The sequence below is a fragment of the Notamacropus eugenii genome, chromosome 1 (assembly GCF_028372415.1).
Source record: "Notamacropus eugenii isolate mMacEug1 chromosome 1, mMacEug1.pri_v2, whole genome shotgun sequence".
NCBI lineage: Eukaryota > Metazoa > Chordata > Mammalia > Diprotodontia > Macropodidae > Notamacropus > Notamacropus eugenii.
The window spans coordinates 711,857,309-711,884,725 of record NC_092872.1 but is presented as its reverse complement, the minus strand read 5'-3'; the positions used below and the strand labels follow the sequence as shown (position 1 = coordinate 711,884,725).

The 27,417-nt window shown below is 44.1% G+C and overlaps 2 protein-coding genes across 2 annotated transcripts; one reads left to right on the top strand and one right to left on the bottom strand.

The window, feature by feature from the left end:
• Positions 1-278: 278 nt before the first annotated feature.
• TXNL4B (thioredoxin like 4B) lies at positions 279-3,418 on the bottom strand. Its single transcript, XM_072636486.1, has 3 exons — positions 3,287-3,418; positions 2,261-2,412; positions 279-1,170 (listed from the first exon to the last, which is right to left on the bottom strand). The coding sequence occupies exons 1-3, from the start codon at positions 3,416-3,418 to the stop codon at positions 1,005-1,007; spliced, it is 450 nt and encodes a 149-aa protein (XP_072492587.1). The 3' UTR covers positions 279-1,004.
• An 831-nt stretch (positions 3,419-4,249) lies between these two features.
• On the top strand, positions 4,250-27,417 carry DHX38 (DEAH-box helicase 38). The gene is made up of 27 exons (XM_072636481.1): positions 4,250-4,456; positions 5,878-6,225; positions 6,626-6,813; positions 7,037-7,141; positions 7,339-7,489; positions 7,901-8,019; positions 8,373-8,449; positions 9,708-9,863; positions 11,155-11,316; positions 11,543-11,650; positions 11,991-12,103; positions 13,752-13,889; positions 14,680-14,866; positions 15,030-15,215; positions 15,624-15,764; positions 16,486-16,596; positions 16,689-16,805; positions 16,998-17,105; positions 17,457-17,569; positions 19,018-19,226; positions 19,342-19,496; positions 19,776-19,931; positions 20,887-21,021; positions 21,263-21,388; positions 21,877-21,972; positions 22,717-22,838; positions 26,885-27,417. Exons 2-27 carry the CDS (start codon positions 5,897-5,899, stop codon positions 26,967-26,969), a joined length of 3,693 nt encoding a protein of 1,230 aa, XP_072492582.1. The 5' UTR covers positions 4,250-4,456; positions 5,878-5,896; the 3' UTR covers positions 26,970-27,417.

The window sequence follows — 27,417 nt, the reverse complement described above, 5'->3', positions numbered from 1 at the left end:
CCTTATATAAATGGGGGTATGGTGTTTCTTGAGGAAGGAGGGTATATCACTGAGGGTCTGAAAGAATGAGAGATTCCAGAAGTCCAGAAGCCAGTAAGAGGCATTCCTTAAGGCTATTACTAATCCAATGCAGTTTCTCCTTCTTTTGAGCCTTGGGTTACTATGGGAGAACCATTATATGAAAGGTTTAAGCATGGGCTTGAATCAGGTGAGGTACAGAATGGTGAGAATCTGAGCCTCCAGCTACCATAAGAACCACCACCTCATACAGACCAGTATAAATAATAATTGTTACTTTATGCTGTAAACAAGGGCACTGTTGCAGAAATTTACAAAGATTTCAAGCTATTAAAACACTACAAAGGTTCTAGAACAAGATTTGCCTTCAGCAATGAGACTCACCTTCCCTCTTTCTCCACCCCAAGCTAGAACAGAAGACAGGATGAAAGGGCAGCAACTGCATAGCTGTATAGGGGTCTAGTCTCATTAGGGACTTTTAAAAACAAGGGTCACGGAACTACAGGTGACCAGAAAACGAAAGTTCCTTTCTGTCTAGAGGAGAAAGCAACTTATCATTTTCATCCTTGATCTAATAAGCATAATTCAATCTGAAACTACATTCATTTGGGGGAAATGACAAATTGGGTCAGTAATATTCTCCTAATGCAAGAGAAAGGGCAAGTTGGTGGAAGAGGGGGTAGGGTTAAAATTAAGCCTGAATCTACGACTGATTCCATTTAGCACAATTTCCCAAATGTGTGTAGATCATAGAAAATTAGGGGTGCAAGGTATCCCCAAATATCAAGGAATTTCAATATGATCTCTTAATCAGAGGTCTGATACCACTTTAGAATTTGATATAAAAGTCCAAACCTCTTCTGCCCTCCTCCCCTCTCTGGTGTGTGATCTCTTCAGGAAAATGGGGTCATGCAACAACAGGATATTTGCACGTATGTGTTGCTTCAACTGCATTTCTCTCTTCAACTTCCGTTGGAGTAGCTGTTTTAAATGCCTTGGTAAAGAAGGTCATATTGAGGAATGTTCTTGGGATCGATTGGACTTTGGACGATGAGTTTTCCCCGCATTGCTCCTCGATAGATTACTTCAACCAAGTCTATGAAGTCCTGCTTAGTCTTGAAGCTTCCCACAAACTTAGTGTGGTCTGGAGACCTAAAGGAAAGGGTGTGAGAAGCAAGAACCCTGTTTGGAAGCACTTCAAACCAGTGGACTGAAAACCTTCTGAAAAATGAAAACGACAAACTACCATCAGGGAGATTTTGGACACAAGCTCAGTGTTGGCCTTGACTGCAAATACGGCTTGGAATAAAATTTGTTAGGGGGCTACTTAGAATAGCAGTTTTGCATTTGATTTAACTCCAAGTCTGATGTAAAAGGGAATGAAAAATTTTCCAATTACATTTCACTGTCCAAAGCATTTACTATACAAAGAGCATGAGTAAGCAGACAGGATCCCTAAAATGACTTGGAGTTATGCTTTTAAAATACGCAATAACAAGATAGACAAACAACTCAACTGCAGCAACAGTCAATTATATTGACTACAAAGATAATGAATTGGAAATAAATGAAAGAGTTTGCATTTTGTATAAGGAGCACTGCTATCAGTTATGTGTTAAGGAAGGATATTTAAATTATAAAATGAGGTGTACTATATTCTTTTGTAAACAGAAATTATTGGTCCTAGAAGTTTAGAAATATTTAAATATTTTAGGTTAAAGAATTCCTCAGTACAAACAAGAGTTACTTATTATCTGTCAGATTCAAAATTCTGATAGTATTTTACAAATTATTCTGTCACTCTATGCTGAAATGTAACCAACTTAATAGGAAGTAGACATTTACCCATGATATTCAGGAAAACTGCTGCTTCTCATAAAAGTGTTAAATTGTACCTTTAGATTTTTTAAGATGCTGTATCCTTCTCTCTTCCAAGGGAAGTGTATACATTATTTTTATAAATATATAAAGGGAAGGTATGTATATATTTTTTATAAATATATATCAGTACATTTTTCATTATTATTATATTATTTAACTGTGAAATGCTTAGCAAAAAGCTAAGGTTTTCAGGAAAAAATTTAAATTTTTCCTTGAAATGAGGAAACTTAGAGAGAGGATACTAATTGGGGAAACACCAGTTTCAAGATTTAATTATTGCAAGATTGACATGTGACAAAAATCATGTTTAAACAAAAGCAAATAAAAGAGTTTTGATAGTGCCAATGTCAATTTCACTTACCCATAATCCACTTTCATATGCTGCCCATTGAAGAAAAAGATAGTAGATGGAATATAACTGATGTCAAAATACTGGGTGTAAATTGGTGTTTGGTCCACATCTACCAGATATATCGCAGCCATTTTACTTAAATCATGATAAGTTTTAGAAAGCTGTGGAATTGAAATAAGATAGAGGTTATAATACAGGAGGAAGCTAATTGTTTTCTGTGATGTGTTTCCGAGTAGTGTGTTAAAAAAACACTGTAGCAAGGATAAATAAAATTTAGTTTTGATGTTAAGCTACATGTAACCTTTCTGTGGGAGAACCTGAAGCTGTTCACATACATTCCTTTTTTCTCAGGGGCAGCTGGTGGCAAAGTAGATGGTGGGCTGGGCCAGGAGTCAAGACAACCCGAGTTCAAATCTGGCCTTAGGCACTTATTAGCTGTGTGACCCTGGGTAAGTAACTTAATCACCGTTTGCCTTTGGTTCTTCAAGTATAAAATGGGTATAACAATAGTACTTTTCTCACAGGGCTGCTGTGAGGATCAAATGATTATCACAGTTGGTTCTTAATAAATGCTTATTCCATCCATCTGCTTTCTCTTCCTGTCTACAATTTACACGTTGATGGTGACAACCAGAAACACTTCCCTCATCCTCTCCTTCCCCTCTCAGGCATCTACTCGGAATGAAATGAGCCAACTGTGTCAATATATTTCCAGAGGTCCAGCAGTGTGGGCAGATATGGGGAGAACTGCACAGATGACAATCATGGCGCACGTTTTTCTGGCCACTACCTTCATGACAATCACTTCACATGTGGATAGTGGGGAATATGCACACACATGTATTACACTTACGTATTGGAATATGTATAATACACAACATGTATCATACATTACAAGTTATATGCTATACGTTACCATATTAATAAGATATTATGTAATACTACATACGTGTGTGTATGTACATGTGTGCATATATCTATCTATATACACATACACATGTATAACCCAGAGAATTCCGTGTAAAACACACTCACGATGTCATCTATCTGCAGACAGACAGGGTCCTCGTCTCTTCCAAATCTGAGCACCAAAACCTTCTCCGCAGTACTCTTTATGGCCTGGTCTACTTCTCTTTTGGAGGCAAGCTTGGGCAGCAGGAGGCTCATCCTGAACCGGGGCAAGCCTTAGTCGCGGCCAGCAGACCAGATCGAGCCGCAGGGTCCGCGCTGCGGGACAGAGGAGGACGTCCGGAGAAGGCGTGGTTCAAGCCCCTTAGTACAGACACACAGACACACGCACGCTCCCTCCGACCCTGGGTCACACGAACCGCTAACCCGGCGGGAACGCCTGCGGACACCCCACATTCAAATTCATACGGTCCCCAAAAGGCCCCGACCACCCGGCCTTGTCACCTCCCTTCACAAAGATCGAAATTTCCGTGGAAGCGCTCGTATAAATAAAAATAGCTCACATTGATGTCACTTAAAGGACTTTCCTGATCCTACAAGAGAAAAGAAATCATTAATGTAATAAAGGCCGCTCGGTGGAGCCACCCCCTGCCGCCAGGAAAGTCAACCTCAGCCCGGCGTCGACGCGGCACCGCCCCGAGCCGCCGTTGCTTAGCAACCCCCGAAAGACAAATTCTAAGGCGGAGGTCATGGGTGAGGAAGCGGAAGACTGCTTTTAACGCGCATGCGCACACAAGCAGCTTCCACCTCGAGTTTCTCGGGGTCGGTGCGCGCTGCGCGCTCAGGTTCCCGGCTGTCTCCGCTTCTCAACTGACGGAAGACACTACTCTTTTCCTCTCACGCACGCCCGACCGGAAATCACCGAGCTTGAATCGCTTCCGTCTGCATTTGCCAATCAGCGGTCCCCCAGTTCTGACGGTACCTCCCAGGGCTGCCTCGCGTCTGGATTCGGGTGCGTACGATTGGCTGTCAGGGAGAGTCGGAAGTCTCTGTGATTGGGGCGTAGCAAGAGGCCGCTCTAGCGCCAGCGTCCCGGTGGCGGGAAGCTTAGTTGTGGCTCAGCTCTATGGTTCTCGGACAGCTCTCGATGGTTCGTGCGGCTGGATAGAGCGGACGGCGCGGGGCTTTGTGGGACGCGAATGGCCGCTTGCGAGACTCCGTTCCACTAGGTTGTGAGCAGACGGATGTGGGGCAAGTAGAGGAGCGGCGGGGCCTCGGAGACCCCCGGGCGGCGTGGTGAGTGATCTCTTCCTCCTCCCCCCAGGATCGGCCCCGCACGGGGCTGCGGACCAGGGGTCGCGTTGGCCCGGGAAGTTGGGGACGCGTCCCGCAGAACCTCCTGCGCGTTTCCGACCCGCCTTTCTTTACCAAGGCAGCCGGCCTGGGAGGGAGAGAGGCCGGGGCCCGAGGCCAGCGGGGTGGCTGTGGGCCGGCAGGGTCACGGCCCTCCCCGCCCCTCCCCAGTTACCCTCGTTTGGACGCGTCTGCTTTGCGTTGAGCCCCCAGAGCTGATCGCAGTGCCAGGCCCTGAGTAGGTGCTTAATAAATGCTTGCCATTGGCTGAGAAAGCACTTAATTAATGCTTGTCGACGTGTTCTCGTGGCATAGTTCCCTTGCTCGAGACCCAGACCCCCACCCCTTATTATTGAATTTACCATTTCATGTATGTTTGAAAAAAATTCCAGTGCCTGGAAAGGACCCTAGAGGGCTTCTGGTCAAACTCATTTTACAGATGAGGAAACTGAGGCCCAGAAGCGTCATGAGGGTTGCTTGAGCTCACGTAGCAGGTTCAGATCCGGCCGTGATGTGAATGCCCGTCTGTGAAATGCCCTTCTGCAGAGCTGTGGGTGTTCACGGGAGCTGAGCCAGTAATTTAGGGGTGTCCCAGGGCCCAGGGTGCAGGGCAGAGCTGGTAACAGCCTGTCAGGCATTCCAAGCAAGCGTGCTCTGTGGAGAGGGTCAGGCAGAGTCAGTTGTGCCAGCTTTACTGGGACACCTTTCTTTGATTCTGAGCCTTTGTTTAAGTGAATTGTCAGGTCACCTGAGTTATCACAGACTGGTACATGCTGAGGGTCACTCTTGTTCTGTAGGTAGCCTCTTTTAGAACACGTATCTGATGAAACGTGGATGATACTGTGCGCTGCAGAAGGATTTGCTGCTGTTAATTTTTTGGATTTTGTGTTAGAAGGGCAGAGGAGGGGAAGAGGCATTCTTTTAGTGCCTGTGGGGAATAGGTCGTGTGTTTATTTTGTTTTAATAAAGCTTATGCTTAGTGAGTCCTCCCTCTCTTGGATAGAGGACAGTCCTTTCGGGGTCTTTTTGTATGTGTGGGTTGGGTCTAGGGATAGGGGTGGGGAACCTACCGGTCTCTAGGTCCTCGGGTGTGGCTTTTTGACTGAGTCCAAGTTTTACAGAACAAATCCTTTTTTTTTTCTGTGAAGTCTGGATTTGATCAAAGGGCCACTTGAGGACCTAGAGGGCTGCATGTGACCTAGAAGGCCACATGTGGTCTAGAGGGCATAAGTTCCCCACCCCTGGTCTAGGCCAAAAGTAATTGAGGAGTGTGTACTCACTACTGAAGCCATTCTAGGGAACTCTAAAGCTCATTTGTTTTCCCTCTTAATGGCTGACGGATGCCGGATGATTTGCCTTTTCAGAGAGTTCCCTAAGCCTGTGATGGAAGACGCCAGTGATGAGGGTGAGGCCTCAATTCATCGGCTAGAAGGCATTGACCAAGAGACACAAGTTGGTGGCCTCATTTGCAAGACCAAAAGTGCTGCTAGTGAGCAACATGTTTTCAAAGCCCCTGCACCTCGTCCCTCGTTGCTGGGGTTAGATCTGCTGGCTGCATTAAAACGGAGGGAACGAGAGGAAAAGGATGATGGGGAAGATAAAAAGAAGTCCAGGGTCTCTTCCTACAAGGACTGGGAGGAAAACAAGGATGAACAGAAGGATTCTGAGGAGGAAGGGGGTGACCAGGCGAGCCGAAGCAGCAGGAGAGACAGGTAAAATCACTTGGGTGGTAGAACGAAAAGGGGATGCACTGGTGGGGGGACACTGTAATAACTTGTCTTTATTCCTTAGTTTTTTTTTGGAAACGTCGTGTCCTCCATGAACACCAATTCTTAAATTATTGTAATGATCACAGAAAATTTGGCATTCTCATCATGCCAGTTGGGGAAAGGGAGACTTTTAAGAATAATTACTAACTAAAGATCAGGTGGAAATGTGGATAGTTAAAGTGAGACTAGAACCCAAATCTCTTCTGACTTGGTCAGTGCTACCTACAAGACTATTCTTCTGGGAAGGTAGCAGGACAAAGGGTGAAATACTTGTTTGGAGCAACCAAGAGCTTTTAGGGACAGAAGTCTCTTAGTGGCAGTTTCCTCTCTCCTCTTGGTTCAGACATTATCGAGCTGCCCGAGTAGAGACACCATCGCATCCTGGTGGTGTGAGTGAAGAGTTCTGGGAGCGCAGCAGACAGAGAGAACGGGAAAGACGGGAACATGGCGTCTACGCCTCCTCCAAAGAAGATAAGGACCGGAAAAAGGAGAGAGCTCGGGATCGAGATTATGACCGGAAGAGAGAGAGAGGTAAAGGCTTTGGCTTCTTCCTGGGAGCAGTGGGGAGGTCTGTCTTCCCTCAGGGGGAGGCTGTGGGCAAACCAATGCTGTGCTTCTACATCAGTGATTACCAACCATCTATTAAGTGCTTCTGTGTGCCAGTCACTATGCTAGTCACTAGGGCTTCAAATAGAATAAAACAATCTCCACTCCCAAGGACTTTACATTCTAACATGTGCCCCACTTTTGGAAGATGAACGGGACAGGAGTCGGCACAGCAGCCGATTGGACCGAGATGGAGGCTCAGAACGGAGCAGCAGGAGGAGTGAACCAGAAAGCCCAAGACATCGACCAAGAGGTAAGCTGGATGGTTAGCATGTTGACATAAGAGCAATCTTCGGGTTTCAACTTTCTAGTCACCTAGAGTATTCTGGCTCCAGATTTCTGGGGCAATAGAGTTTAGGTCTAAGGTGCTTTTTAAATTGTGCCCTACCTCACGTCCTTTGGATGAGATGTGAAGTTGAATAATTATGTACCTTTTTTGCTTGGTTCCAGATGCAGCAACCCCTTCACGCTCTAATTGGGAAGAAGAAGATAGTGGATATGGTAGCTCCCGGCGTTCTCAGTGGGAATCACCCTCCCCAGTACCTTCCTATCGGGATTCTGAGAGGAGTCACCGGACTTCTTCCACTAGAGATAAAGAAAGGTAATGTTCGGGGCCAAATAGACTAACTTCACTTGTAATTCATTTGTTTCAGCTGTGTCTGATGCTTTGCGAGCCCATTTGGGGTTTTCATAGCAAAAATTCTGGAGTGGTTTGCCATTTCCTTCTCCAGCTCATTTTTTTACAGATGAGGAGCTGAGGCAAATAGGCTTAAGTGACTTGTCCAGGGTCACATAGCTAGTAAGTATCTGAGGCCAGATTTGAACTCAGGTCTTCCTGACTCCATGTCTTCCACTCTATCCATTGTACTTACTTAGTTGCCAAACTTCACTTGGAGGGTGTTAAGAAGTTAGATTGTAAGAGAACCTTTATAAATAGTGAGGGCCAAGGTGTCTGTAGAATATTTTTTGTTTGAAGAACTTGGTCGGTGTTATCAGTATGTATTTTTCCCAGGTCTGTGAGGAGCAAGTGCCCAGATGACACACCTTTACCTACGCCATCATATAAGTACAACGAGTGGGCTGATGACAGAAGACACCTGGGGTCTACCCCCCGGCTTTCCAGAGGCCGAGGTATGTATATGGTGGGATAGAGAATAGAGAGATGAGATAATAAACTCTGGTAAGTCTGAGGGCCATGTTTCTAGAATAGTGATCTGGGGCAGACATGTCACACACGTGGCCCATGGGCCACATGTGGTCTACAATACTCCCAAGTGAGGCCAGAACCAGATTAAAATGTAGTTGGGAAACATTTAACAAAACAAAAAATAGAGTAAAACAAAAAATATTATATTTTGAAACTAAGTCAATATGTAGCCTGCAGGGGCTCTGACACACTAGTCCGAGGTATCCTTTCCTTAGGGCATGAGCACTTAAGGATGAGGTAGGGTACCATTTGTTGCTAACCATTCACCATCTTTCAGGGAGGCGAGAAGATGGAGAAGATGGAATCTCCTTTGACACAGAAGAGGAACGACAGCAGTGGGAAGACGACCAGAGGGTAAGAACATTTTTCTCTTCCTGGTCCCTTTTCATTGAAAAGGAGATGCAGTAGTAACCTTTGAGTGACAGGACCAGACGAAATAATGTGTACAAAGCACTTTGTAAACCTTGTCGTGCTGTGGAAGCATCTGTTGTTATTCGATGGGTTGGAAGGACTGCTGCTCATCTGTGCCACAGGGACTCGTAAAACAAGTTTGTGTTGCTGTCTTTTGTTTTTATGTCACTTATCTTTTTACTCTCCCCTTCTCAGAAAGGAATCCCTTGTATCAAAGAGGGGGAAAAGCAGTTCTGCAAAACTCACCCGCAGATTGGGAAAAATCTGACTCTATTTCATCCCCATAGTCCCCCACCTTTGAAAAGAAGTCAGGGAGGTGCCTTTATATGCCTTCTTTGGGGTCAGGCTTGGTCATAAATTTACAGCGTTTTCTGGTTTTATTCTTTCTATTTCCATTGTTGAAGTCATCGTGGATGTTGTTTTTTTGGTTCTCTTTGTTCACTTTGTATCAGTCTAGACTTTGTTTTTCTGTATTAATTACATTTGTCATTTCTTATGCCACAGTGGTATTTCATTATATCCATGTACCACTACCCATGCTTCGTCATTTCCTAATCCTTGGGTATCTCCTTTATTTCCAGTTCTTTGCTGCTATGAATAGGTTGCACTCTGTGGGACTTTTTGGTCATTGTCATCTTTGGACCTAATCCTAAACAGTGAAGTCTGAGTCATATCTATGAACATTTTAGGGACTGTGTTAGAGTTGTTCCACTTTTCTTCCACAGTGGTTGGACAGGTCACAGCTCCACTATATATAGTTCAGTGATAATCCCGCCTTTCAGCAGTGAGTTTGTTTTTGACAAGGGCATTACCGGAGTTATGGGCCAGTGGAAATGCCTGGTGTTAGGTGGAGGTTATTGAATTCCCCGTGCAGAGAATAGACTTCTTCACCAGGCTGCTTCTGGAATAGTGAGGTCAGGCCCAGCAGCATCTTTTTGTTATCTGTTGGCGCCACCATGTGGTATATCTGTGAACTGCCATTATACTTCATACTAAACAGCCTAACATTCCTTCCTTGTCTTTTTACCTATTTATAGTAGGACAAGAACTTGGTTCAGCACCCTCACCTAGAAGTTCACAGTGCACCAATGAAGCATTGTTGATATTTTCTTAGATAGCTGTACCTGTTCTGTGGCATAATAGCTACCCCACTCAAAGGTGCTATCTGTTGTAATACCTGTTTTTCCTTTTTAAACTGTAGCAAGCTGATCGGGACTGGTACATGATGGATGAGGGGTATGATGAGTTTCATAACCCACTGGCTTACTCCTCAGAAGACTATGTGAAGAAACGAGAGCAGCACTTGCATAAACAGAAACAAAAACGCATTTCAGCCCAACGGAGACAAATTAATGAGGTAGGAATGGAGGAATCTAGTCCAAAGTCTACTGGTCAACCTCCGACCTCATGGGGGCAGTGTTGGAGACTGGTAACCAGGCTATTTCTAGGTTATGGGCCATGAGCAAATTATTTTTTTCCCATTGTTCAGATGAAGTTGATTGTGATACCAAAAGAATGTAGCAGTATGAGGTTTTTAAAAATAAAACTTGCCACTTACTTGGCAGGTTTGCCCTTTGGTGGGAGCTTCTATGGGAAATTGACACAACATCCTATTCTCTAATTCACACTGTTTAATCTGTCTGAACTCAGTGAAATTATTTGTAACATGAGATTGGGTGAGATGGCTTCTGATATCTCTTCCAGCTTTAAACTGATAACGCATGACTGTTTGCTAGGGAAGCTCTCTGTTGTGATTTGAATGTGTCTAAAGGATTGGAATGGTTTGCTGAAGCTCCACAAAGTATTATAGTCACTTGGGGTCAGTGATTTAATTCTATAAGGAACTAAGTCAGATTCTGCAGAGGCTGCTTTCTGTTTTTGCCCCTTAGGTTTCATTTTGCAAGTATGTTTATTGGACTCTCAATATAAAATGGGGGAGGTCATTATGGGAGTATTGTCAGAGAGCAGTTCTGAAAGAGATGTGGGAGTTTTGGTGGTCTCTAAGCTCAACATGAGTAAGTAGTACACCTTAAAAGACCCCAAAACTAATGAAATCTTGAGCTTTGTTAAGAGAGGCACAACTTTGAGGATAATTCCTTTGTATTCTACTGTCATCTGTAGTACTGTTCACTTCTGTGTGCCTGCAGTTTAACAGAATTGATAAGCTAAAAAGTGTCCAGCAGAGGCCAACTAGGATTGTGAGGAGCCTCAAGTCCATGGCATGGAAAGGTTATCTGAAGGAGCTGGACATGTTTAGCCTGGAGAAAAAGGGACTCAGAAGACAGAAAAGCGGTCTTTAAACATGTGAAGAACGGTTATGTGTGGTAGGGATGAGACTGGTGCTATTGGACTGCAGAGGGCTGGTTCAGGAGCAAGGGATGGAAATTGCAAAGAGGCTAATTTAGGCCTGAGGGCAGGAAAAACTACCTCATAGAGCTGGAGAATGGGAGGAGTGCCTCCTTCTCATGTCTGTGAGCTAAGGCTGGATGGCCACTTGTCAGGTGTGTAATGGGGGACACCATGGCTTGGTGCCTTCTGCTTTCTTTGAGCCTTTTATTCTGTTTAGGTAAAATTCTATTCTGAGTCAGTGATCATTTATTTTGCCATCTCTTCATTGATATATTGTGGCTGTTTTTGGAACTGTGCAGGATAATGAGCGTTGGGAGACTAACCGCATGCTGACCAGTGGAGTGGTCCATCGGCTTGAAGTGGATGAAGATTTTGAGGAAGATAATGCAGCCAAGGTGCATCTGCTGGTGCATAATCTGGTGCCACCATTTCTGGATGGACGCATTGTCTTTACCAAACAGGTAAGAGGAAACAGAAGTAGTGAGGCCAAAGACCATATATCTCCTGTGGCAGCTGTTACAGTGCCTTGTCGAAAAGTTAGCCCTCAGTTTCTGTATATAAGTGGATTGAGAAAAAAAACCCAACTTTTTAATAGTTAAATAGGAGCACTTTGAAATTGACTGTCTTTTATTGTTTGAAAGATTTCATGACTAGAAGGGCATTTCTTTTTTTCATAATTTCCTGTAGCCAGAGCCTGTGATTCCAGTCAAGGATGCTACTTCTGACTTGGCTATTATTGCTCGAAAAGGCAGCCAGACAGTGCGCAAGCACAGGGAACAGAAGGAGCGTAAAAAGGTTGGTTTTGTGGGATTGTGGAAACTGCACAGTGAACATTAGGTGGGATTATTCCGGAGGTGGTGCTTGGTCTTCCCTGAATCTCACAAGAGGAGTTAATTTTGAGATGTGGCAAAAACTTTATATGGGGAAGGTGAACTGTCTTCCTCTCCTGAACTCCTTCAGTTGTGCCAGTTGTTTGTTGAAGTCCACAGGGGCTCAGACACCCTAATTCTTTGTAGTCAGGCCCTGGGATTCATTGACTGCTATTGCCTTGTGGGAGTTTTATTGTCAAATGGGCAGATTGTGGACACAGTAGTGGTACTGGACTGCATTGATCTACTTTTCTTGGATGTTTTAGGCCCAGCATAAGCACTGGGAATTGGCTGGTACCAAGTTGGGAGATATTATGGGCCTCAAGAAAGAGGAAGAACCGGATAAGCCTTTGACAGAAGATGGCAAAGTAGACTACAGGTAGGAAAAAGGTCCTTGATGGTACTGAGCGTTCTTGATGTTAGAATGGTCCTTCATTGAATTTGTCTTTTTTCCATTCTTGGGAGGTCAGGGCCTTTCAGAGAGAATATTATTTTTTAATGTGTTCAGAACGCAAGGATCATTGATTCAGAAAGTGGAATATCTTTTCAAACTTAAGACAAAAGGATTTTTAAGACCCTTGCTCTCTTGCCTCTTCCCTGTTTTCACATCAGCTCCTAGAAGCTTAATTTTCAAGATTGCTAATATTACCTCTGATAAAGTCTGCAGTATCTTATCTAGTTCTTTTGAACTGATATGAGCCATGTACTAGGCAACTTCCTAGGTAAGGAGGTGATCAGCTTTTGACATTTTCTCCTTTTTCTCAATTTGATATACTCAATCACACATTTTGTTAATAAACTTGGGGTAACTAGATGAAGTTACAAAAAAGTAGTTTTAGTGAGATCTCAGGATCTGGCATGTGCAGTCCCCTGAAAAAGCAGTGAAGCTATTTTGAAGCTCATGTAAGCTGATGGAGAGCTTACTGCTTCCTCAGCATGTGGAGATGCATGGACTTTCCAGAGAAAAGTCCTAGATAAATAAGAAAAATTGTTGTCATTGGTTTGGAAATGAAGCTTTGCTCTATCTAGAGGGATAAAGTGGTGTAATGGAACCGAGTAGGAGGGTTCTCTAACCCTGATTATTTATACTACTTTAGCGTTAACAGTTCCATTCCTTGGAGGGTTAAACTGAGGTAACTTGAGGTTAGTAAAAAACTAATAGTTGGCTGCTTTAGTTTTGATCAGATTATTTTTCATGCATGGGCAAATTCAACAAATTTATCCGCTTAGAGCACATGACTTTCTCTGTTCTTCGTTTGGCTTTATTTGATTTTGTGGATAACAGATTCTCTGAGAGCTGTTCCAGGAGAATATCTTTTTTCTTCAGTCCTGAAGGTTGTAGTATTTTATGCTGTAGTATTTTATATAACTTTCATGGATTACTCTTTTTCAATCAACAAGCGTTTATTTTCTCTCCCATCTTCCCTCCTCCCAATAAAGAAAATAAAAACAAGACCTTTTTTTTTTTTTTAACAAATATACATAGTCAAAATGAATTCCTGCAGTGCCCATGTCCAAAAATATGTCTCTTTATGTCTCTTGAATCTGTCAGCTCTCTATCAGAGGAGATGAGAACATAGTTTGTCATGATGGGACCTCTACTGGTGGCTAGTTGCCGCATTGATGATAGTTTTTAGGTCTGTCAGAGTTGGTTGTGTTTACAGTGTTGCAGTTATTGATTCTGTTTACTTCACTTTGCATGGCTTCATCTTCCTAGGTTTCTCTGAAGCCATAGCCTTCAGGATTCCTTACTGCACAGTAGTATTCTGTCATGTTCACACACCATCGTTTGTTCAGCCATTCCCCCATGGATGGGCACCCCCTTAGCGTGCAGTTCTTTGCTGCTACAAGAAGCTTCTGTAGATAGGATTGTTCACACGGATCCTTTCCCTCTCTCTTTGGTCGTAGTGTTTCTCCAGTGTTTGCTCCTCTTCGTACAGTGCCCTGGCTGTGAATGGAGAGACATAAACTAGTAGGAGGTCAGTGGGGTCTGGGCCGGGGCCTCAGGCTGCTCTTGTATGTTTCAGGACGGAGCAGAAATTTGCCAATCATATGAAGAACAAGAGTGAGGCCAGCAGCGAGTTTGCGAAGCAGAAGTCGCTGCTGGAGCAGAGGCAGTACCTGCCCATCTTTGCCGTGCAGCAGGAGCTGCTCACTGTCGTCAGGTACTGTGGCGCCTTGTGTGCCCTGTGTGCCCTGTGTGCGCCCGCTATCGCTGGGCCTTGTGTGCCCTGTGTGCCCTGTGTGCGCCCGCTATCGCTGGAGATGGGGGAGGGGCGGGGCTCCTTCCTGACCTCCCACGGGGTGCCCTGGCGTCCTTCTTGGCCCAAACCTCCACTTTGACGGTTCTGTTGGTATCAGGATCCCTATAATCCATTGAACATTTATATTTTTCTTCCAAGTTCCCCACTCTGCTGGAGCAAATCCCTCATTTTCAGTATCATACTTTCAGAAAGTAGGAACTTGTGGGTTTTACACTTTTTTTCAGGCAAGAGTATACTGTGCTTTTTATAGATAAGTCTCTTTAGTGCAGTAGATAGAGAGCCTGCTCTGGGGCTAGGGAGACCTGGGTTCAAGTCCTGCCACTCACAAATCCTGGCTGTGTGACCCTGGGCAAGTTACTCAACCTGTTAGTGCTCTGAGCATCTCTTGGAAACCAGAAGTTGTAGAGAAAGTGTCGCTGTGCATTGATAGAGGGAATTTTCTCACTTGGGAGTTCTATGTATCAAGTGAAATCACAGGTCTAGTTCTTGTCCCTACCCTCTTTTTACTGAAAATCTCAATGCTTTTTCTTTGCTCCAGTACAGAGGCCTTTTTTTCCCCCTTTTAAACTAATGGAATATTTCTCTGAGCAACTTGGGTTGGAGATGGTGCCTTTAGGTATTTCTTTCTGGAACCTTGGTTTTTTTCTTCTAGATAAGTTTATTAACCTTTCTCCCTCTTCTGTTCCTCTAGAGACAACAGCATTGTGATAGTCGTGGGGGAGACAGGGAGTGGAAAGACCACTCAACTGACTCAGTACTTACATGAAGATGGCTATACAGACTATGGCATGATTGGATGTACCCAGCCTCGACGTGTGGCTGCCATGTCAGTAGCCAAGAGAGTCAGTGAAGAGATGGGAGGAAGCCTTGGAGAGGAGGTAAGCAGATAAGAAGGGACAGTTGGGGGTTTGGAGGTGGCTGGATTTTTAGCTTGGTGGTTTGATAGTATCTGTCTAGTACTAGTCCTGCCAAGTTAGAACAGTATGTTATCTCTTTCCTTGGTGAGGAGCAGCAGACTGAAGGGTGTGCCTGCTTTCACAGGTGGGGTATGCTATCCGCTTTGAAGACTGTACTTCGGAAAATACTGTGATAAAATACATGACAGACGGGATCCTACTTCGAGAGTCCTTGCGAGAGGCTGACCTGGATCATTACAGCGCCATCATCATGGACGAAGCCCATGAGCGTTCGCTGAACACAGACGTGCTGTTTGGGTTGCTTCGAGAGGTGAGGCTTTCTCGGGGTGGGGAGTCAGAGAGTTTTCCTCCTTTATGTGACTGCTGAGTCTTTTTCCAGGTGTATTCTGACTAGCAGCAATGAAGGGTTGTTCTCAGTTTGGAAGGGATTTGGGGGCATTTTGGAGAAGATGAAGTGCTTTTTTGTGGCCTGTCTAGGGTGCTTTGATGAAGACACCCCTTCATGCTGTAGACTTAGGTTTTGTAGGTTCATCTGTTCTGACTCTTGGTTCTTGCTCATCCTCAGTGTTTCATGTTTCTGGTGTCAGTCTGCTTTTACACCTGCTGTCGCCTTATATGTATGGGCATTGTGTTGCTATTATGGGAAGGAGACAGTCCAGTGTCTCAGAGGAGACAGCACCTTTTTGGCTGGACCCCCTGACAAGTATTTCCTGTTTAGGTAGTAGCTCGACGCTCAGACCTGAAGCTTATTGTCACTTCAGCCACTATGGATGCGGAGAAATTTGCAGCTTTCTTTGGAAATGTTCCCATCTTTCACATTCCTGGCCGAACCTTCCCTGTCGACATCCTCTTCAGCAAGGTACTGAGGTCCAAGTTATTTCTGTTAGCCTACATGCTGAAGGAGAGAAAATCAGGGATCATGGAATAGATGTTGAGAAGGTTTATCAGAGGTTGGAGGAGTCTGTGGGTTTGGTGGTGATTCAGGAATCTTTATGGATAATTCTGGTATTGAGTCTTTTAGTAGAGTGGAAGCACAGACTGATTCCTATCAGTCAGTAAACTTAGGAAGCTCCTGCTATGTGTCAGGCACTGTTTAAGTGCTGGGTTACAAAAAGAGACAAGACAGTCCTGCCCTTATGGAGTTTACTATCTAATAAGAGAGACAAAAAACAGCTATGTAAAAACAAATTGTATAGTAGGTAAATACGGAATAATTAAAAGGCAGAAGGCACTAGAATTAAGAGAGGTTGAGAAAAGTTGCCAGTAGGAGTTGAGATTTTAGCTGGGACTTGAAGGAGACCAGGAAGGCAGGAGGCAGAGGTGAGATGGAAAGGACATCAGAGACCACCTAGTTCAACTCATACCTGAAGATGGAGTCTTCTTCCTGACAACTGGTAGCTGGGGATGGGGTGCACAAAGGTTCCTAGTAGAGGGTGGGGTCTGAGATGAGTCTAGAAGGAAGCCAGGGCAACTAAGAGAGGGGCAGAGGGGAGGGGCTCAGGATGAAGGATGGAGTGTTGTGTGCAGGGAAGTTGGGCTGTGGAGGTGTCTGGGAAGACCAGGAATGCTTTGTGTTTCAGACCCCTCAGGAGGATTATGTGGAGGCTGCAGTGAAGCAGTCCTTGCAGGTGCATCTCTCTGGGGCTCCAGGGGACATCCTTATCTTCATGCCTGGACAAGAGGACATTGAGGTGAGGGCTCCTGCTCTGGCCTGGCATCTGTAGCACCCCGCAGGTTCTTGGTGCTCAGCCTGTCTTACAACCTGGGCCCTTTGTGTCCTCAGGTGACCTCGGACCAGATCGTGGAACATCTGGAGGAACTGGAGAATGCTCCTGCCCTGGCTGTGCTTCCTATCTACTCCCAGCTACCCTCTGACCTCCAGGCCAAGATCTTCCAAAAGGTATCTTGGCCAGAATCTCTTTGGGGCCTGATGCTTGTCAATTCCTTCCTCCCCCTCATAGCAAGGGGAGTTAAATAAAGGCCTTAGTTATTATTGTTGCTCGTTCTGGTTGGTAGGGAAGAAACTTTCTCCCCTTGTGGTTTTTCTTTCCATCTGAGTAACCAGTCACTTATCTTCTTTCCTGTGTCATAGGCACCAGATGGCGTCAGGAAGTGTATTGTTGCCACCAATATTGCTGAGACTTCACTGACTGTTGATGGCATCATGTTTGTTATTGATTCTGGCTACTGCAAACTAAAGGTGAGAGGTGAGCCCTCTGTGATTTCCTGGATGCCATGATGTTTGGGCTGTAGAAATCCATTTAGGTTTTGGAGTTTCCTGACCCTGGAAAATATTCAGGGTTTATGTTTCATACTCAGGGATTGTTTATACTGATTTTACCCTTCCTATTTGAAGGACGGAACGTGAACACTTTTTGACTCTGGGCATTTAATTATGGGCCCTTCTGTAATGATGCTTACCTTAGAGTTTTTGTGCCCCACCCCTATCTCTATGGCCATTTCTGCCTGTGTGATATCTTGCCTTCATTGGGTACTGCTTCTCTTTTCTTGTTAAGTCTTTAACAGAGTTCTTTTCTACCTCATTTCTTAGGTCTTCAACCCCAGGATTGGGATGGATGCTCTGCAGATCTACCCCATTAGTCAGGCCAATGCTAACCAGCGATCCGGGAGAGCTGGGAGGACGGGCCCAGGTCAGTGCTTCAGGTAGGAGCGGGGTTGCAAGTTTGCTGAGTCATGCTGCTGGGATGGCTGGGGATTGCAGATTTGATTTTTTATTTTATTTTTATTTTTGCTCTGGCCATCAGGCCAGATGTGGTAGAAATTGTGTTGAGGTTAGAAAAGGAGGATTTGTGGTTTATAGTGTATCTTTCTGGCTGAGAGGCTGAAGGGAAAGACAGCTCTACCAACTCTGCAGTTCCTTTCTCTTGTAGCGGAAGAGGCCGTCCTCTGAGATAGTTCTGTAGTGAGCCTGTGGGCAGCTGTAGTACACTAGGTATTTACCAGATAGATGGGCAGGATGTTTGGGTTATAGAAGAAGAGGTGTCAGGCCCCAAAGATATTCTGGCCAAGACACCTTTTGGAAGATCTTGACCTGGAGGTCAGAGGGTAGCTGGGAGTAGGTGGGAAGCACAGCCAGAGCATTCTCCATTTCCTCCAGATGTTCTACGATCTGGTCTGAAGTCAACTGAGGACTTGATTGCATTATTATAGAATTAATTAGTTCAAAGCTTAATCCTCTTTCATTGGGGTTTTCATCATAAATTTCAGTAAATTTAAAATATATAGTAAAATGAGAACAGCCCCTTCTTTTAGGATAGTTTTCTTTCTCAGGGGTCTTGTTTCTTTTTGATGATTTACTTCTATCTGTTTGGTTGATTATCTGTTGTTTTAGCTACTTGTGAGCTAGGTTCTTGTGTAGGCTCTTGTAATCTTTGTTACTCAAAATGATATGCTTTGTGTTCTTCATTACTCAAAAAGATCTGTAAAACTTCACTATTTGGCTTCTCTCCCTTTCTGCTTCTGCATGCCTGTTTATTGAGGCTAGTGCTAGCGCTGGCGTGGTGGGGTGGAGCGGGTGGGGGTTTTGAGTTTCTAGTTCCTTTTGCCTTGTGCCCAGCATTTGTTTTCCTCTTCTTGCTCTGAGCTTTGAGTATCTTCTGCCCTTCTGGCTTTTCCCTTATGCCAGTACTGCCCTTTCATGTGGCTTGGTAGAATGAACACCTGTCCCCTTTCATGGGATTAGGAGGTATTTGGGCAGTAATTGGCATGGAGGATCCATGGTTAGACTGAATCACGAGCCTGCCAACTCATTTATGCTTGCTGTAGTGGACATTTGGAGTTGGCTGGGGGCAGGGCTGGTAAATAGGAACTCTAAATGTTTGAGTTCTGTGGTGTTAATTCATAAGCTTTTTTTTAACCTTGTGGGTTTTCTGTCATCTTGTGGATTCAGTTATAATTTCTCTACGTCTGGCATGTAATTCTTTTAATGGTTTTTGGATAGGAGAAATTTTTACTAACAGTTATGCTGAAAGAGTATGAAATTATTCTGAAATTAATCTGACATATGTGGATGAGAGGTTAAAGGGGATTAGTACAGGTGGTCCCACAATGGTGACAGAAATATTTTCACTTTCCACTTTATTCCTTCTCAGGCTCTACACCCAGAGTGCATATAAAAATGAACTCTTGACCACAACAGTACCTGAGATTCAGAGAACTAATCTGGCCAACGTCGTGCTGCTGCTTAAATCTTTAGGGGTTCAGGACTTGCTTCAGTTCCATTTTATGGACCCACCCCCAGAAGACAACATGCTGAATTCCATGTACCAGCTCTGGATCCTGGGGGCCATGGATAACACAGGTGACATAGCATCTAGAACCCAAAAAGACATTTTAGCCCCAGAAAGAATTTTCCATTCTCTTTTTTCTTTATCTTAGCATCCCATTACCTTGATGTCTGTGTTGTCTTTTCTTAGGAGGTCTTACATCCACTGGGCGACTGATGGTGGAGTTTCCCCTGGATCCAGCCCTGTCTAAGATGCTGATTGTCTCCTGTGACATGGGTTGTAGCTCTGAGATTCTGCTGATTGTCTCCATGCTCTCAGTCCCAGCCATATTCTATAGACCTAAGGTAGGGAGGTTGTCTCTTGTGTTTCACTCCTAGAGACCACTGAGTGGGCAAACACTAGAGCAAGAGTTGTTTTAGTAGTCTCCTTCTCTTCCTCCAAAACAAAGGGAATAGCTCAGCAGGACATCTTTGGGAAATTTTGTTCTGTGTAGATACCAGCAGTTAAAATATCTTGTAAATGACTGGGGAAACAGAGGAGCTACTGATGCCCAAAAGGGTTAGGTGGTGATCTGTTTGGACTTCCACTAGCTTGGAAGGTTTCTGACTTACTTTTCTCCCCAGGGCCGAGAAGAGGAGAGTGATCAAATCCGGGAGAAATTTGCTGTCCCTGAGAGTGATCATTTGACCTACTTGAATGTGTACCTCCAGTGGAAGAACAATAATTACTCCACTCTGTGGTGTAATGAGCATTTTATCCACGCCAAGGCCATGAGGAAGGTGAGGCGGCTGGGCGTTCTGGTCAGCAGTGTGAAAGTGTGCAGATAGCACACGATGGCTCCTGCTCTCAGGAGCTCAAGTTGTAGTGCAGGGATATAACATAAGGGTGATGAAGAGAAAGGAGAGATCAGACAAAAACAGGTGGAACATTGACATGGGAAAGGTTCCTTTTAGCCAGAGGGGTCAGGGACCTTAACTCTGTGTGCTTCATAGAATTGTCAGCATAACTTTGTTAGGAAAGCGTGGTCTCAACAAACCCGAGAGAGGAAGGAACTCGCGATTGTAGTTATTGTCTTCAGATATTTGAGAGCTTATCATTTGGAAGAAGGGACAGATTTAAAGGAGTTTTACTAACGCCTTGTGTTTCTTAGACTGTAATCATTTTATAACATGACTCTAGATGACTTCCCACTCTCCCCGCCATGTCTTTCTAACAAAAGACTGGTTAACAAATACCAGTTAAGCCAAACCAGGAAGCACATTGGACAGTTTACATAACATTCTTTACTCACAGTCCGCACCCTCTTCCAAAGGAGGGCATGGTGTTTAATTTTTTTGTTGGGCCCTGCTTGATTATTGCTTTGAATCAGAGTGTGTTGTTGGCATCCTGGTATTAGAGTCATTGGTATAGATTGTTCTTCTGTTCTTCTTTCTTGTTCAGACATGTAGACCTGTTCTGCTTGGCCCTGGAAGGCAGAACCAGGACTAGTGGGTGAAAGTTGGAGGGCAGCAGATTGAGGGCAACCTAGTCTGGGAGAGACTCTCTAGAAATGGCCTGGGCTCCTCTGGCGGTAGGAGTTGCATGTCACCAGAGGTCTTCCAGCACAAGTGGGATGACTTCTCGTTGGAGGTGTTACAGATGGCTTTTGTATTTTGGTAGAATGAACTTGGACCTCCCTTGTCATCTGGAAGTTCTCAGGATGGCACGTTCTACTTACCCTGTGTCTCTCTATAGGTTCGAGAGGTGCGAGCCCAACTGAAGGACATCATGGTGCAGCAGCGAATGAGCTTGGCTTCCTGTGGCACAGACTGGGACATTGTAAGAAAGTGCGTCTGTGCTGCCTATTTTCACCAGGCAGCCAAGCTGAAGGTAAGCTTGGAGCAGAGGAGGGGACAGAAGTAGAGGCTCCCAATGTGAGAGGATTCTTATTTCCCTCCTTGTTTGACATAGAAACAAGGAGAGATTTCTTCCTTCTCCCAGTTTGTCCTTTTCCCATGTGGTTCTGTAAAGTGGTTGTGTTTTTCAGGGGAAGGGTAACTATAGGGGAGGGGTAACTATATCAGTACAGGGAGGTTTCCTAAGGCATCTCCCTGATGAATGTCTTCCTTAGGGTATTGGGGAGTATGTGAATATCCGAACGGGGATGCCTTGCCATTTGCATCCTACCAGCTCTCTCTTCGGAATGGGGTATACTCCAGACTACATCGTGTATCATGAATTGGTCATGACAACTAAGGTGAGCCTGCCCTGTTGTGATTCCAGCTGTGTAGGTCGAACATGAAATCTTTCATTATCTGTTCCTGATACAGAATTTTAGCTAGTTTAGTGGGAAAGAAAGCTTGCTGAGTTTGCACGGCAATTGGGAACTTTGAGGGAAGGTGCTAGGAGATGCTTTGCACACATTTGTTAGTAACTGTTGCCCCAGGGAAGGCCTAATTTCTTTTCTAAGGAATATCTTATCTTTTTTGTGCCTTGGCCTTTTCTTTTTTTGTCATCTTGAGTGAAGACAGTGATCCTCAAAGGGAAGAAGTTAGGATAAGCTGCAGAGGAGTGTAGAAATAGGATAACGTTTGCTGCTTTGGTCTCCCTGGGATGCTTTCTAGAATTGGTGACGCTTCCCCTGAGAGAAAATAGCTGAACCATAGGCTGACTTAGGGTCACTTGGGACCTGGCTTGAGCTCCTTCTGCCTCTGCACTCACCTTGCCTTGTGTGTTTCTCCATAGGAATATATGCAGTGTGTGACTGCCGTGGATGGGGAGTGGCTTGCTGAGTTGGGCCCTATGTTTTATAGCATTAAACATGCAGGCAAGTCACGCCAGGTAAGTGACTGAACCTTTTCTCGTTAGCAGAAAGTCTTCACTCCAGGAAGGCTTCCTCCTTCCTCTCCTTTCATGTCTTTATTCTTAGCTTCATACTTTAGCTCATGCTCTTCTCCTTGCCTGGAATGGCTTCTTTCCTCGCTCTGTCAGCCAAGTTGTTTTTCTGTCCTTCAGGACCAGATCCATTCATTTCTCCCCAGGGACCTTTTTCTGACTACATGTACCTACAATGATTTGTCCTTTCTCTGAATTCCTCCAAGCACTTAGGGTGTATCCAAATTGAACACTTGGTAGTTGGCATCTATTTCTTGTGTGTGTCTCATTTCCCCAGCATGATGAGGAGCATCTCAAGGTCATTGATCAAGTCTTCTTTTACAACCTCCATAGGGAGGATATAAATAGCACCTGGTGTGATGGTGGGCGCCCAGTAAACAGACCTTTGTTGACTTGAAGATTAGAACCCTCAGTGGTCTCTGAGTCAGGGGTGAATCCTCCAGCTCTGATTTAGGGAAAAGAAATAGCATTGTCAGAGAATGAAGAAAACTGATGAGAGAAGAGAGACAGATAGAGGCAGAGAAGGAAAAGGCTTATTTGTGGAAGGAACAGTGCCCCTGCTTCTGAGAACTGACTTGGTCTTGGCCTCTACAATAAAGTGGCACACAGTGGCAAGTTCATCAGGCTGTCTGAAGATAGATCTCATCAGGGGATCTCCATTTCGATCAGTTCCTGTCTCTTTCTCTGTAGGAGAACCGCCGCCGGGCCAAAGAGGAAGCGTCTGCTATGGAAGAGGAGATGGCGTTGGCTGAAGAGCAGTTGCGGGCGCGGCGGCAGGAGCAGGAAAAGCGTAACCCCTTGGGCAGTGTGAGGTGAGCAGGGCCTGGGAAAGGACAGAGAAATTGGTTTCAGGCCCCTGAATGAACAGCTTTGAGGGAGCTCGTGTCTAGTTATTTTTTTCCTGTTCCCTTCTTGGGACTTTATTGGAAGTTCCTATATAACATGGACATGGGACCTAGGTTATTGCCTGATTTCTTCTTCACAGGGAATAGGATGAATTTCCCACATGCAGTAGAAGGGAGGCTGGGTCAGTGGTCATGTAGAAGGTGGGAGGAGTTCTTACTAGACATGGAGCTAGGGAAGTGATTCATTGCAATAAAGAGCACAACTTCCTAGTGCTGACCTTCATGTCTTTGGGACCTGGGAGGCATTTTATATAAAAGGCCTGCAGACGATGTGTAGTCTTTCCCATGTTTGTCTGGGCACATTAAGAAGTTGTGTGTATTGTCTGCCTTGGGGTGGAGTGCAGTGGACCAGATTTGCTAATCTGCCAGTCTGAACTGAGATGAAAAGTGCTTGTCAAATCATAACAACAGTGAAAGGATGGTGCTAGGCACATGTCCACTTCCCCCAATTTAGGAATCATAAACCAAGGTCTTTCAACGTGAAGTCAGAAAATCAGCCAAGAAGAAATTGGGCTTCTTGAAATGATTTGAGATTAGTTTATAAACAGAAGGATTTGTCTCTTCAGACAGAATCAGAAAGACTGGAATCCTCCATTTGTGTTTTTGTCCCTTTGGAGAGATTCCTGGGGAGTGCATCATTTTTCATTGGAACAAAATTTTTAGTTTAAAAGTTAAAGGTCTCTGAAAGTAAGGGGAAGACTGAGTCCCAATGAATTCAGGTGTCATGAATATTTGAGGTTAAATATGCAAAGCTCAAATGATACTCTGATCTAAATTTTATTAAAGGAATGGGGAAAAGACTTGAAGAAGAATCTACTATGTGTCAGTCACTGTGCCAGATACTCTATAATTATTGTCTTATTTGATTTGTACAACACCCCTTGGAGGTAGGCGCTGTTGTTATCCTTGTTTTGGTCTTGAGGAAACTGAGGCAGGCAGAGGTGAAGTGATTTATTACCAAGGATCACACATCTGCTGTCCAAGGCTGGATCTGAACTCAGGTCTTCTGACTCTAGGCCAGCACTCTGTAGCTTTGCATATTTTTCTCTGCCTCTAAATTTTATTGCCTTTAGTTAATATTTTTGGGTTCTAAAGGAATTTTCAGAGTAATGTACATATTCTTCTAGTCCTTGGGGAGTTTATGATTTAGGAAATTTTGTTTTTTTTTTTAAACAATGAACAGATTTAGCATTTGTGAGTTTAGCTTACAGATGCTTATTTCTTAAGTGCTAGGAAGAACATAGTCATGGTTCTTTTTTGTGCTTTGGGAGCTTTTGATGGTTTCCCACCATCCTCAGGACAAGAGAGTGTTTTAAAGAGTGTCTCCTGAATCTCATGAAGCAGCTTTTGTTATTATTTAGTTCTTTCCATTTCTACGTAGTTGCCCTCAGCATGTCCTGTTTCTAATAATGATTTGTACTCTTTGATTTGTGGTGACCCTGATAATGAAGGAACTGGAGATTGTGCCATCCAAGGGTCATTGGAAGGTACTGAGGATGGTTAGCCTGGAGGAAGGGAGAAAGTGTAAGGCAGTATATGGGAACTGACTTCAAGGATTTAGAGGGCTGCCACATTTCTGCTAGCTACATTAGGCTTGGTAGAAGTCACAGAGAGGCAACATCTCCAGTGGGCTGTCCCAAAGGCACTGGGACACTTGAAGTTTTCCCGAGGAGGTAAAATGACTACTTGCCTGCTCTCTCATAGAGAGTTTTTGTTCAGGAACAGGCAGGAGAGATAGCTTCTATGACTGAGGTTTTGGAAAAGAAGAGCAGTGTTAAGGAAAGCTTTCCAAAGGGTGGCTACTCATCTGTAATGTGAGGTCCTTCAGTTGGACAGGGAACTTGGAAATGCTTAATTTCCAAGGAAGCAGTAGGTTTTCCACATTTCTAATTTCTTTTGTTATAGAGAGGCAGAGATTGGTTTTTTTTTTTTGATTATTTTGTTTTCAGTTTTCTACAATCACTTCCATATATATCTTAGATTTTTTCCCTCTCCCTCCCCACTCCCTCCCTGAGACAGTGTATAATCTTATATAGGTTCTACACATACATTCTTATTAAATAGATTTTCACCTTAGTGATGTTGCATGGAAGAATTAAAATGTATGGGAGAAACCATAAAGCAAAACAAGGCATAACACAAGAGAAAATGGTCTTCATTCTGTGATCCAGTTCCATAGTTCTTTCTCTAGATGTGAAAGGCATTTTGCCTTAAGAGTCCATTGGGAATTTTTTAGGTCCTTACATTGCTGTGAAGGACACTGTGGTCGTTGCTATGTACAGAGTTCTCCTGGTTCTGCTCCTTTCCCTCAGCATCAGTTCATATAAGTCTTTCCAAGCTTCTCTGAAGTCCTCCTGTTCATCATTTCTTATAACACAATAGTATTCTGTTACATTCGTACACCACAACTTGTTCAGCCATTCCCCAGTTGATGGGCATCCCCTTGATTTCCAGTTTTTGGCCACCACAAAGAGAGCTGCTACAAATATTTTTGTTTATGTGGGACCCTTTCCCATTTCTACGATCTCTTTGGGATACAGTCCTAGAAGTGATATTGCTGAGTCAAAGGGTATGCACATTTTTTTCATTGTTATTATTTTATTTGTTTTCAGTATTCTACAATCACTTCCATATATCTTAGGTTTTTCCCTTCCCTCCCTTCCTTTTCCCCCTCCCTCCCTGATATGGCATACAGTTTTATATGGGTTCTACACATACATTCCTATTAAATACATTTTCACCTTAGTCATGTTGCATAGAAAAATTAAAATGAATGGGAGAAACCATAAAACAAACCAAAACATAATACAAAAGAAAACGATCTGCTTCATTCTGCAATTGAATTCCACAGTTCTTTTCGTGAATGTGGAAGGCATTTTGCCTTTAGAGACCATTGGGAGTTATTTAAGTCTTTGGATTGCAATGCAGTACTAAGTCTGCCAGAAAAATTCCTTGCACGCTGTGGTTGTTGCTGTGTACAAAGTTCTGGTTCTGCTCCTTTCATTCAGCATCAGTTCATATAAGTCTTTCCAGGCCTCTCTGAAGTCTTCCTGTTCATTGTTTCTTATAGCACAATAATATTCCATTACATGCATATACCACAACTTGTTCAGCCATTCCCCAATTGGTGGACATCCCCTTGATTTTCAGTTTTTGACCACCACAGAGAGCTGCTATAAATATTTTTGTACATGTGGGACCTTTGCCCATTTTTATGATCTCTTTGGGATACTGTCCTGGAAACGATAGTGCTGAGTCAAAGGGTATGCACAATTTTGTAGCCCTTTGGGCATAGTTCCAAATTGTTCTCCAGAATGGTTGGATCCGCTCACAGCTCCACCAACAATGAATTAGTGTTCCAACTCCTGCATCTTCAACATTAATCATCTTCCTGTCCTGTCATGTTAGCCAATCTGATAGGTGTGAAGTGGTACCTCAGAGTTGTTTTGATTTGCATCTCTCTAATCGGTAGTGACAGAGCATTTTTTCATGTGGCTATAGCTTTAATTTCTTCCTCTGAAAACTCCCTGTTCATATCCTTTGACCATTTATCAGGTGGGGAATGACTTGTATTCTAGTAAATTTGACTCAGTTCTTTACATATTTTAGAAATGAGGCTTTTATCACAGACACTAGTTAAAAAAATTCCCAATTTTCGAGGCAGAGATTTCTTACTTCAGTCTGACATGGCTTCTTTTTGGAGCCTCAGTTTCCTCATCTGTAAGATGAACAGGTTGGGCTAAATAACTTCTGTGATGCCATGTAGCTGTCAACCTAAATCCATATTCCTAACCAAAAAAAAGTCCCAAAGAATAATAGGGAAATATATCTTTATCCCTTAGAATATCCTAGAATACAGATTAGAAAGTACAATAATCCAAGGCTTCTCCAGGTTCCTTGGGTTGGAGTGAATGTCATCAGTTTGCTGGCAAACTCTGCCTTCTGTTTCCTAGGTCTGTTAAGATCTACACGCCTGGGCGGAAGGAGCAAGGGGAACCTGCTAGCCCTCGCCGGACCCCAGCCCGCTTTGGACTTTAAGCCAGCGCTGAAGCAGTGGGAGGCCCGCAGTACCCAGGAACCAGTGTGCAGCTTCCTCGCAGGCCTGTTGGTGGCTGGGAATGAAACTTGTATTGACTGGTGTTTCTTGCTGAGACCCAAGATCAGAAAGCACAGTTGTCTTTTGGTGGCTTAGTGACACTTTTTTATTGACCTCTTTCCTCTGGCATGTTGAGAGGGTAATTCCTTCAGGGCTGAGGAGCCCTGGGTTCCCAGGTTTCCTTTTTGTAACGCCTGAGTGACCAGGAGGGGCCAGAACCCATCTTGTCTGAGAAGCGGAGAATGCTGCCATATTTGGTGTATAAATGTATCTGTGCTTTGTCCGTGTCTTGTTTTTTTAATCTTTGTGTAAAACAGCAAAATGGATCTGGAGGGAATTGTAACTTGTTTACAATTCAGGAATTTGGAAATAATTTTATTGTTTCTAAAA